Source organism: Musca autumnalis, unplaced genomic scaffold (assembly GCF_047663935.1).
Source record: "Musca autumnalis isolate F117 unplaced genomic scaffold, ASM4766393v1 scaffold_1, whole genome shotgun sequence".
NCBI classification, from domain to species: domain Eukaryota; kingdom Metazoa; phylum Arthropoda; class Insecta; order Diptera; family Muscidae; genus Musca; species Musca autumnalis.
The window spans coordinates 237,061,610-237,074,348 of record NW_027411644.1 but is presented as its reverse complement, the minus strand read 5'-3'; the positions used below and the strand labels follow the sequence as shown (position 1 = coordinate 237,074,348).

Below are 12,739 nucleotides of genomic sequence, written 5' to 3'. Positions count from 1 at the left end.
TTCTTGGAATGATATTTCCGTACACATGTTAGGTTCCTCCTATACAACACGTCTATGTACCACCATTTACACTTTGCGCAATGAACAAACAAACGAAGTAAATAATAAAAAAAAAACAAATCTTGGTAGTTTTGTCGAATGATGGTGATGATATGAGAATTCAGTTTTCAAACCTAATGTATTTGACAGTTTGACTTGTTTTTTTGTTTTATTTTTCCTGTAATGCTTACCTGCTTGATCGGATCTTTAAACAGACGATTTGTTTTTGTTTTTTTAATATCCATGATTGTTTGGTAGGTTGTTGTTACCCTACTGTTAGATGCTGGTTAAGGTGTTGTTTTTGTTGTTGGTTGATGTTGCCGCTGGGTATTCTTTGGGTTTGTTAGATGTTAAGGTTATTACAGGTTTTTATTTACAAAGAATTATGGCCAGAAAATGGAAATTCTTGTTTTATTTTATTTCCTTACTAATAGCCACCAAGCCATATTCCGTTCGATATATTCTTTTAACAAAATTTTGATATGGTAATCCAAGATGTTTCGATTGCGATTAACACTTTTAATTCTTTTGTTTTTTAAGCTAGTCAAACGACACTGTTGGGCTTTTTATTACAATTTTTGATTCCAAATATCTTTTTTTTGAATTTTTAATTTTTAAAATCGCTTTTTTCACTGTAATTTTTCGTCTGTGTACCATTCACAAACACGACTTGATGAGCTCTATCAGAATTTTTCACTGTTTTCTTTAACTTTTTTCCATTTTCTTCTTTCACATGGAAAACGTAGTATTCAGTTGGTATGTATTGTTTATTTTTCCTCCACTGAAGGGACGTTGAGGGACGTTGTTATGGGTATTTGGTTCTACGTCGTCTCTATGGCAAAACAACAACCTGCGCAATAATATTCATTGTAACGAAAAAGAAGTTGGTATACAAAAAGATACGACTTCACGTCGAATTTGTAAGATTGTTTAATTGTTGTTGTTTTTGCTTCTGTTTATCACGTTCTATATTAAATTTACACACACACATTCGGAGCCAGAAAGATATGCTCAAAATATTAACTGCTATTTTACGTTGATTCTATCGGGAATACAACCAACGAACGCCACAAACCAACCACCACGCGACGCGCAACTCACGTAAAAATATGAATTAGTAAAACAAAGCGCTACGATACGTTCGTTTCGTACGAACGCACATCTATGTTTATTCGCCTATGTTTTGTAAATGTTCCCAGAAACCCATTAAAGCATAGAATCAACCATAATACACATGCCTCATGTTACAGTCACCCTTCACCCATCTCTCTGTTCGTCGGTGCGACCCACAAATATTTTCCCATTCATGTGTTTTGTTGTTTTGTTTACATCTCTCTTTTCTAACAATTCCACACCATGTAATTCTCTCGCACTGGGTTCTCGCATACAAATTCTCTTCTATTGCTAGATATATGTAAGGGTTACCCCACACATTTATTTGAAATACGGACAGGTTTGTAAAAAGTAGCAAAAATCGACCATTTTTGGATATTAGGTTGACTTCCCATAATATTTTAGTTTCACACTGATGCACTGTTCCTCGAAAATGCAACTGCGATTGCATAAGAAATAAAAATTATACATTTCGCTTTTTTACTGCGTCAAAATAGCGCAACTGTGACGTTTTGAAAAACATAAAATTCAGTAGTTAAGTATTACAGCGTTATGGTATACAATACTTAAGACATTTGCAGAGCAACTGACGTGTCGGAAGTCAGACTTACTGTATAGTTAAGAGGGTTATTCTGAACAAAAAATTCAACATAAACTTAAAGCAGAAAGTGAAGACGACGAAGTTTCCACAGATCCAATATCAGGAGAAGATGGTGAATGCCTATATCCCGACCAAGATGAAGCAAAGATAGCAATAAACTGGCTGAAGATAAATAAGGCAGCAGGAGACAATGACCTCTATGTTTTAACTATAGGGGCATAAATCTACTCCCGGTTGCCTACAAGATCGTGTCAGGGATATTGTGCGAACGACTAAAGCCTATGGTCAAGGAGATAATTGGGCCAAAACAATGCGGCTTTGGACCTGGCAAGTCAACCATTGACCAGACATTTACCCTGCGGCAAATCCTGGAGAAGACCCAAGAGATGCAGATCGACACCTACCACCTTTTTGTCAATTATAAAGCAGCCTTCGATAGCCCACTACGTTCAAAGGTATTCCAAGCCATGCACAGTGTCCGATTTTCCAAAAAACCTGGCCAAAATTAAAAAAAATTATCAATGTACACTAAAAAGGGTCAGATATTGTTTATAGGATCCCAGTGCGTGTAGATATGAAAAAATATATACATTTCTTGGGTATAAAAGCAGGTCGAAGTGACCATATTTGGAATTTTATTTTTTTATATTTAAGTTGTTTATAAATCTATGATAATATGCAAAATAAACAACGGTTATTAAATATTTTCTTTTTGTATTTGTAATGAAAGGTATGTGAAACGTATTTAAGATGTTCAGTGTCGCCAATGAATTGTGCGTTCTTTAATAATTGATGTTCGTACTTGTTAATTTTTTTCAAGATCAATTTTCACAATAAATTATGAAAATAGAATGTCAGAATATAGTATAAGGCCACTTTCTGGCGTTTGGGCATAATTTAGAGTTCTGATATATTTTAAGACCTATAGTAAAATTTTATGGCGAACAAATTTCTAGAATATTTTGGTCTGATCCGGCCACATTTTATAGGAGATTTTAAAGATTTGTGGAAAAAGGGGCCAAAAAGACCCCTTTTATGACTCGCACGAGGGTTAATTTTTTTAAGACAAATATTCCTTGCATTCTTGTCAGTAAAGTTGCCAAAGACATTATACACCTAAAGTGCAAGGATTCCAAGTGATCTTAACTCAAATATTTCCAAAACTGTAGAAATTGTGGAAGTTTGCACCCCTATTTTAGTTTCTTGGTTTTTTGGCAAACTTAATACCGATATTTCCTTGGTATGTTATGCAAATAGGGATTTCATTTCTTTGGTGACTTATAGTGAAATTTAGCTGAGAACATTTTTGTCTTTGACGCCATTCTTCAAAAATGATGCTTTGTATGACAATTTTGCCAAAACTTTGATGAAGTACGACATTAACCCTAAAATGTTTTTCTAATTTGCATATTTCTGGAGTTAAGGTAAGATATAGAGTTTTGGTGTATTCTAGGACCTATATTAAAAATTGATGGCGAAGAAATTTGTAGAATATTTTGATCCGATAAGACCACATTTTATAGGAGGAGGGACCAAAAAGACCCCTTAAATGACCGCCTGAGGTTTAATAATATCAAAAATGTAATCAGCGGCCCGAAAAACATAAGAACCAAAAGTTAGGTCAAAATCCATTCATTTTTAAAGTTTTGGCCAGGTTTTTCGGAATATCGGACACTGTGCCATGTCTGGTATCCCCGCAAAGCTCATTCGGCTTTGTAAAATGATTCTAACTGACACAAGATCTTCAGTTAAAATAGGAAAGAACCTTTCCGAAGAGTTTTGTACCAAAAGAGGTTTCAGACAACATCCTGCTGGAAAAGTTTATACGAGAGGCAAACGTTAAAAGAAATTGCACAATCTACACCAAAAGCCACAAGTTACTTGCTTATGCTGATGATATAGACATCATGGGTCGATCAGTAAAACATACCTTTATGAAGTTCGAAGAGAATCTGCTGAAGTGGGTCTGGCGGTAAACGGCGAGAAGACCAAGTTAATGGTGTCGACACGATGGTTTCTACAATTTTGAGGTAGTAATAGACTTCGTCCACCTCGACACCGCCGTAAGCACCACAAACAACATCAGTTGTGAAATAAAAAGAAGAATTTTATCGGCAAACAGATGCTACTTTGACTTAAATAAAAACAAAGCCACCTCTAGTCAAACAAAAATAACACATTACAAAACAATGATAGCACCCGTGCAATGGTATGGTTCAGAAGTCGGGGTATTTGCGCAAGCAGAAAAGGCCTTGAATTGTGTGTTTATGCCCTCAGCATTTATGCTAACGAGGGTATATACACTTTCATACTGACAAAATGTGCCTCATCGAAATAATGGTTTGAGACCCCAAGTATGTTTAGTCGAAATACGTTTCAGACAATTTGGAGTTGATTTAGCCATGTCTGTCCGTCTGTCGAACGGAGCAACCGATTCGGTTCAAAATTTGGCTCTCGTAATATATTGCCCAAACTTAGTTTAAGTTCGAAGATGGGTTATATCGGTCCACTCCTTCCGGTACCTCCCCCACAAAAGTTCGAAAATGCTCGTAAAATTTGTGCGCACGATAACTCTTGAAGGGAGTAACCGATTTGGCCCACACTTTGTACATCGTGAAAGTTCTACCAGACTTAGATGAAGTTTAAATATGGACTCAATCGGTCCACTCCTTCGGGTTCCTCCCACACAAAATTTCGGAAAAGATCAGTTTAGGACCTGCTCTCGAATCGCTTTGGTTTTTGTTGTAACAACTTGTATTCGCTGTCCCCCATACGACGGTACAAGTTTCATAAGGGCAAGTCCATACTTCCTGAGAAAAATAGCCTGAAAGGTGCAAAAAACCCCTATGACACCGTGTGTAGTGATTGGAGCGCAAGATAAATCTCGAACGGATCTGCCAATTCGGTCCAAAATTTGGCCTTCGTAATATTTTGTCCAAACATAGTTTAAGTTCGAAGATAAACCATGTCGGTCCACTCCTTCAGGTACCTCCCTCACAAAAATTCAAAAATCTTCGGAAAAAATATGCGCACGATAACTCTTGAAGGGAGTGACTGATGTAATCCATACTCTGCACATCCTAATATATCTACCAGATATAGATCAGGTTCGAATATGGACTATATTTGTCCACTCCTTTGGGTACCTCCCACACAAAATTTCGGATAATTTCACTTTAAGACCTGCTCTCGAATCACTTTGATTTTTGTTGAATCGAATTGCATGCGCTACCTCCATTACGACGGTAAAAGTTTTTTCAAGGGCAGGTCCACATTTCTTGGGGAAGCATCCCGAAAGGTGTAAAAAGCCCTATGTCACCATATGTGGCTCTCGAACTGTTCTACCGATTTGGTGCACCATTTGGTCTTCGTCATATTTTATCCAAACTTAGTTTTATGGGGCAATACCGGTCCCCAACTTCTGGTACTTCTCACCAATATTTAAAAAATGTCACTAAAATGTTAGGACGATATCACTTGAATGGTGCAACCAATATTTTGTCAAAATTTAGTTTAACTTCTAAAATGGCCCATATCGGTCTAAGAGTACCTCCCTAAGAATACCTCCCCCACAAAAGTTAAACATTGGTGTTAATTCCTAATCCACATTTTTGACGGCAAGTTCAAATGTTGAAAAAGGGCCACAAAATTCTGAAGAGGCGCTAAATACATTCTGTCCATTCTGTGTCCGTAGATGAAAGTTTAAATTCACATTGGCTGAGAGTATACCTCTGTCGGCAAAGCCGACTGACACTTTTTTACTTGTTGAGACAAAATTTCGTCGGAAGATCTACGGGCCAATCTGCGTTGACGGTGAATATCGACGTCGTATGAACCACGAGTTGCTTAAGAAAAGAAGGGCGATGATGAGTGAACCCCTAAAAAGGCGTATAAATATGGGCCGCACGGCGGTACACGTTGAAGTGGAAGGCCAAGCCAACGAAGCCTTAGCAACCAAGTGGAAGACGATATCGAGAAACATATCAACAGTTGAGCTTATAGGACAAACGTTCTATAGAGAGCCAACTAAGTAAGTAAAACGCCGTACACATTCGAGTTTTTTTGCCGGGTTAACCTTCTTTATGAGGATTCGTTTGACATATAGCCAATGGAAGTGACATTTGAAACCCAGTGGGTTTATGAAATCAGAATTTTCGTACTATAAGTCCTTGTGATCATGACTAAAACAGTGTAAGTGTTTTTTTTTCATGAAAAAGTCAATATTTTCCGGTATATGACCGTGAAATGTCCGAATATTTAGATCCACCTCTTCATACAGCCTCTTACCTAATTGCAGCTCTTTAATATTATTCGCCGTACTTTCCTCAATAGCGGCTCGAAATTTTCAAAACTGCAGTTCAAGTGGTTTTCTTGTAATATGTATGTGAAGGATTGTGGATTTCACTACTAACGGGTTTTCCAATAAGGACTTGACAACTTGGAATTGAACTTGTGAACTCGAACTGTCACTGTCAATTTATTCATAAAAGAGTTTCGTTTTCCTGTTTGGTATAGGCTTGTAGAAGTTGCTTTAGCTAACTCCTCGTAAATAGTTGTCTGCACAATGTGTTTTACTTTTCTGGTTTGAACTTTAGGATGACAATTTTTAAATTCTTTTATAGGTTTGCACAAATTTGTACTACTAAGAAATCCATCATTTACCGCCTTCGAGAACGTTACATCCAAGCCATTTAGCATTTTTATTGCTAAAAAGTCTAATTTCGACCACATTTCTGCCAGTTTTTCTTTATAGTATCAATTACAACAGCAAGAGTAGTTTACAAACTACTAAGAGCATCATTTGTTAGAACTGGCGAACAACAAAACCAACAATAGCTTCCAATGTCGGTTCTTCTCTCCACTTTTGAAAAATACGGTTATATGATATTTTCGGGGTCATACTGAAAATCATGGCATATTACTAAGAATCGCAAATAATCGCAGCTAATTTTTTAATTTTCCAATAGAGGAAGTTCCTACCTTTCAAATGATATAAATTTTAGTACGCTGGTCCACGCTGGGTATAAAGAAATCTTCCAAAGATGTATATATTTTTTTTCTCAAGAACTTATTAAAAAGCCATTTTTTTGAGGACGAATAACACAAAAACTAAATCATATTTTGCAATTCTGTAAACACCAAAAAATCACAATTTCCTCCAATATACAACAAGAACGAAAAGTCATAGCTTACTGGATTACCATTTGTTACTATCGCTTTATTAACTTAAGTAAATCGATGTGCTATTTATAAATAAAAAAATAATGAATAAAAAGCTCAACTTTTACGTTCATTTCTGGTTGTTTCGCGGGGAAAATTGCAAAATTAAGTATGAGGTATTTATGGTGGGATACTTACCTATGGATTTTCATATGAATATCATGATTTGTACGTACTTCAAAATTTTAGTAAAGTTCCACTAAAGTGTTCATACTTCGCACTGTGCGTTGGTACGATGGTACGAAGGTAACCCTGTAGTATACAATGCTCATTGAGCACTTATTAGATGCTTAGTTCAACTTATGTAGGTTCAGGTTCAATAACCAATTAACCAAACGGCCTTGGTAACATTTCTGTTGTAATTCTCTTATACAAACATTAGAAGAGAAGTGATATTTTCAAAAACAAACAGAGATAAATTTGTGTACGCAAAAGAGGTTTGAATAGGAGAATCGAAATGTAAGATACGGACAGCAACAAAAGATCTATAAAACCCACGTTAGTTGGTTGGTTATCTTCTTTCTACCTACTCAGTTACATTTGTACATATTTTAGAAAACCTTTTATCTTTTGTGTTACATTGTCATTGTTGTTTTTGTTGTTCTGTTTGGAATACTAAGTGAGGAACATGACATTACATTAAATTGGGTATTGGGTCGGTTTTGAAATATTGGAAATAAATTAGATAAATATTCATAGAATTGTTATCAAAAAATTTAATTCAATAAAACTAAACTTAAGAATACTTATATAAAATGTCAAATTTAGTTGAACTGAAAGTAACTGAAAATCAGTTTATGAATGCCTATTTAAATCCTATACCCAAATGACAAATTCTGTACATAACCATAATTTTAATAACGACTATACATACATATGTACGTTATGTTATGTCGAGTAGATATCGATATGTGAACATTTCTGATTTTGTGTTAATTTACTAAAAGTCTTCATATAGTAGGTAACAACGCCCCTTAATATGCATATGTGTACATACATATGTAGCATTTTATGTGATCTCATTAACCTAAATTTCTAAAACTTTTCTATAAGTTCTACCCACCTTAATGTTTTAACTTTTCTATGTCGATCAGTGATAGCTGTGTGCCACATTACAAAGTGTCTTTCTGCATACAAACAGACAGACAACATAACGACATCGTGAACCATTTTTCACGTCATCATTTAAATAGTTCAGCCAGCCTACATTCGACCGACCAATGCTGCTTATTAATGAAATGGACAAGTTACTTAGCACGGGTTTTTATCAAAATGGGTTTACAACATTCTAACTTTCTTTTAATACCGTAATGCATGTGACTACATTTTAATTATGTTGAGTAGTTTCCAAAAAAAAAGGAAAATGTGGAACAACAAATTTACATACTGATGTTGTATGAATGAAAGCAGACAGGTTTGTAAATACCGCCCACTGTAGTCGGGGTGGCATTATAAGCTAGTTTTAACTCCATGAGAAAATACTCAGTTAATTACAATGTCGAATTATGATACATAGGCCCAAATTGCAAACGATTTATACATAGGTCGTAGGCAGTGATGCCAGATAAGATTGGTCGAAAATCGTCAATTTTCGGGAGCCAAAATCGGCAAAATAGTATTTAAAATCGTCAAAAAATCGGCAAATACAATAACTTGTATTACAGTTTAAATTATTACTATATAAGACAAAAAATAAAATGTTAAGTAAAGAAAACAATTACCTACGAAACACTGTTTTAAAGAAACGGTGTTCACTATAGGTCGAGAAGGACTGTACCGATCTTCATATATTTTTGTGGGTTTATTGAGTACAACACCACCCTAACCTTCACTTGCCGCTTCTGGGATTTTTGTGGAACAATTATACTATATTATAAAGTACATAAAAATAGTTTCTTTAAAGAAGAGATTCATTTCAATTTTGAACGTTTTTTTTGGCCAATAAACTACCCAATATGTTAACAAAGTTTGAATTTTAAAAGTCCACAATTTTTTAATTAATTTTTATCAACATTTTTAGATACTTAATAAGCCAATAGAAATATGTGATGATCACTCCAGTCGTTTTCGAGATAGAGCGGACATCGCCAGACGCTTTTAAAAAATAGTATCACGAAGATGGTCATTTGCCGCAAAACTATGCAATATTTTTCAACAAAAAATTACCGATGATAGATCAAAATATGCCTTTCTTCATAAAAAAATATCTGTAAAAAAGTCTGGTACTTTTCCTGGAAAAAAAATCATAAAAAATATGTTTTTGAGCTGCACGACCCTTTAAATAAAACTAATACAAATATAGTTTTAAGAAGTTAATTAATAGACTGTTTATATTATAGTTTTTTTTTTTCGGGTTAACCTCCTTTATGAGGATTTATTTGACGTATACAAACTGGAATTGACATTTAAGTATAGTTGTCAGTGCTACCAATCACAATATTCACACAAAACGCAAATTTTATTTAAAAAATTTGTCATAACTAAAAATCGGCGTTTTAGGGGTAAAAATCGTCAAATCGGCATTTCTGCTTTTTTTTTGGTCGTCAAAATTTCGATAAATCGGCAAATCTGGCATCACTGGTCGTAGGATACAACATGAAGCACCGAATTGTAGTTTCAAGCTAAATTGGAATATTATTCAAAGGAAACAGAATAACATTTCTAAGTCCGTGTTTAGACACACGGGAAAGTAAATTCAGTTTTTAAGCAATAGGGGGTAGGAAAGAGTATTGAGAAGCTCTTTCCTCTCCGCTCTCTTCCAAAAACTCAATTTACTTTCCCGAGAAATTTGTGTGTCTAAACACAGATTAATGCAGGTGTTTCGGAAAAATATATGTCCATATTTACATTAGGCAATTTTCCTTGCGGCAATTTTCAGTTTGTCGGTGAGAGAGGGTGTTGAGAGGCAAAGGGTTACCACATGCCTCGCCTCTCTCTCCTTCGAACTGACAATTGCCGCAAAGAAAATTGCCTAATGTATGTTCCGGCCCCATACGGGCGTTTATTCGGGCCATCCGGTAGCTCCACGGTGGCTTCTCAAGGCGGTCCTCAACCCACCCAAACAAACCCAGGGCCTAACATCATTTTTTCATATGAACTAAAACAAACACTACACAAAGCTTTACAAAACACATACACGGGGAACATTTTCGGAGATTTGGGTCTCTTGATGACTCGACCCACACTTGACCCGCCCAACCATGGTCCATTCGGTTTCTATTCCAAAGCATGATGGACCCCACAAATCCCCTCTACTGCAACATCTCCCTCACGCAGCCCTTTTTCCCTCAAAAGAATACTCTCACTCCATGTTCATATTATGATTCATCATTAAACATATTTATTAAATAATACCATACATAACTTAAACATTTATACGAACAGTCAAAGAATCATTATTTTAGTCGACTGATTAATCAAAACCTTAATACAAAAGCAAAAAGAAATAAATTACGTTAAATTTTCCTCAAAGACCTACAATCTTACTGAGGTGGGGTGTTTTCAGGCCTTAACACCTGACCACTAATTACTCTACCAGGACACCTACCTAATCGAGCTCAATTAAGTGGGAAAAATTAGTCTTGTTATCCTTTTCAATCTAGGAATTCGAAATCATAAAAAAAACCCCTTACCAGTTCGGTTTGTACAGTCCCTTACAGTATTATAACTAATGGAAATTATAAAGGTCAATAAACAAAAAAAAAATATTAAAATTTGGGATTAAATAAGGTCAAAATATTAATCAATTAGGATAAAAAGGTAAATAATAAGTAATACAATATAATACGGATACAAAATACATATAACTTAACTAAAAAAGTAATGAAAATTTAGATTTGGGTGTATTAATTAATTTTGCGCCTAAGAGTCGGCTTTACATTCGAGGCCATTAACCCTCATGCCAGTTTCTGACTTGGTATAACAAATTTGCGTGGCCATCAGTATAACAATATGACAGTGTGGAAACTATTATGGCAGTTCTTGTAGTTCTTCGCCCAGCTGACACGTTTGGCTCGGATAGGTTCTGACCACAGCTACAACCATCCAACAGCTGTCTTTTAGCACACGACTCACATTCACAGGGCGTAGCGTAAATTTAACAAGGTAAAGGTTGCCACTGGTCAGCGTATAAATTTTGATTGGGCGTAAACGAAGCTTTATAAATTACGCCAGAAAGAGTTTGAAATTTGTGGTTTATGAGGAAAAATAGTTCCTACCTTTATATTGTTGGCTTTATTCTCGACACACTACTCGTGTCCTATTGTAGTGGCCTACGTTTATTTGCTTGCGACAAACCTTTTGAATTACGGATTACCTATGGATGAAATAATTTCTTTTTAGGCATTTGCTCTAAATTCTACACCTTTTGGTCACTATTTAAACTCACTTCCTTGATTATAATCCGAAGGCATGGAGGTTTGGTAACACAAACGTTAAACACACTAAACTTTTGACTGTTTATTAAAGTTTTTAACTTTTACTATGGCCAACAATACACACAATTAATAACCACACTGGCAAATTTCCACTTTACAAATGGCTGTTTTCTCTGGTTTGTTGCCTTTTATAGGTGATTATTCCCAAACAGAATTTCTTCCAATAATTTTAAAGTTCTAACCGTTTTCTCTTTCTATCAAATTACACAAATTATAATCCCCCATTTTCTCGACGTACGACCAACGCCGTCATGCCGTCCGTCCGCATTCAGCGATGGCAGTTAGCAGTTTCTTGTACGTACCCTGTACTGTTTAGTACGAATGATTGTGACAGCTGGTCTAAAAACTGACAGCTGACAATCAAAACATTCACGGCCGGCAACCCCCGCGTAAATTTTACCACAATACGTACATCAACATTGAAATTCTCGCGAAAAAAGTGGATTTATTTACTTATTGTGGCCATATTTGGGCAGAATAAAAACAACCAAATTTTTATTTCGGTTTTCCGTCAACCCAACCCCAATACGTGCATGGAATATTAAGCCGCCAAAGCCGCCATCTCGTCTATCTCATCTCTCGATTGTTGGACGGTCATGTGTCTGTGTGTGTGTGGCATCCATATTGCCGTCAAAAAAACATAAATATTGCCGGCAATAACTAATGTTACGAAAACCTATCAAGGGCTATCTTTTATATAATTTCCTGCTCCCAGGCATGGTCCAAAGGCATCCAGAGCATTCCTTCAGTAAACCCTGCCACTAGTGGAAAAATATATGGTGTTTTTTTTTGTTTGTGTGATTCTACATTCGGATGTGTTAAAAAAAACCATTCACAATGGTGATATTTGCAAAAACCAAAACAATCAATTGCCAGTGCAGGGTATCATGTTTGGAGTGATTGTTTTTTTGGAATTAAGTTAGTAATGGACCAAGAGCTCTCCCGCAACAAAACTCCGACGGTTACGAGCCAGCGCAGTAAATGTCGGTGTGCGGGTGGGGTTTGTTCAGTGTACCACCATAGTTCGGCCTAGAAATGTAAGTGGGACCCAACGTGGGGAACTCCCACACCCTGATGTCTCATTAGCCGGGCAAACAATGTCATATTAGGGAAGTATATTGCAATTTTAGTAAATTGTACGAATATTTACTTTGTGAAATATTTATTTTTAGACCCCCTGGATGGTTATATGTCAAGTAGGTGATTTTCTAGGCTTGGATTTTATTGGTTTTGACTGTTTGTGATCGGTATGGATAAAAGGATATGATGGTGAGTTGCTTTACTGATTTGTAACTACTAATACATATAGGACTTCACTAAATAATTAATT

The 12,739-nt window shown here is 35.8% G+C and overlaps 2 protein-coding genes across 5 annotated transcripts in view; both read right to left on the bottom strand.

Annotated features, from left to right (window-relative positions):
• LOC141389272 (uncharacterized) overlaps positions 1-1,209 on the bottom strand; it is a 34,625-nt gene extending 33,416 nt beyond the window's left edge. The window contains exon 1 of the mRNA XM_073960573.1: positions 231-1,209. Coding sequence (XP_073816674.1) covers positions 231-284 — 54 coding nt within the window. The 5' untranslated portion in view covers positions 285-1,209. The remainder of the gene's footprint in view (positions 1-230) is intronic.
• The window catches only part of PK1-R (Pyrokinin 1 receptor), a 159,300-nt gene that overhangs the window by 91,495 nt on the left and 55,066 nt on the right, over positions 1-12,739 (bottom strand). Inside the window, exon 2 of one of the 4 annotated variants that reach the window (XM_073960591.1) lies at positions 7,112-7,326. The exons of the other annotated variants lie outside the window; for them this stretch is intronic. The gene's annotated coding sequence lies outside the window, so the exon portion shown is untranslated. The remainder of the gene's footprint in view (positions 1-7,111; positions 7,327-12,739) is intronic. 4 annotated transcript variants of the gene reach the window in all.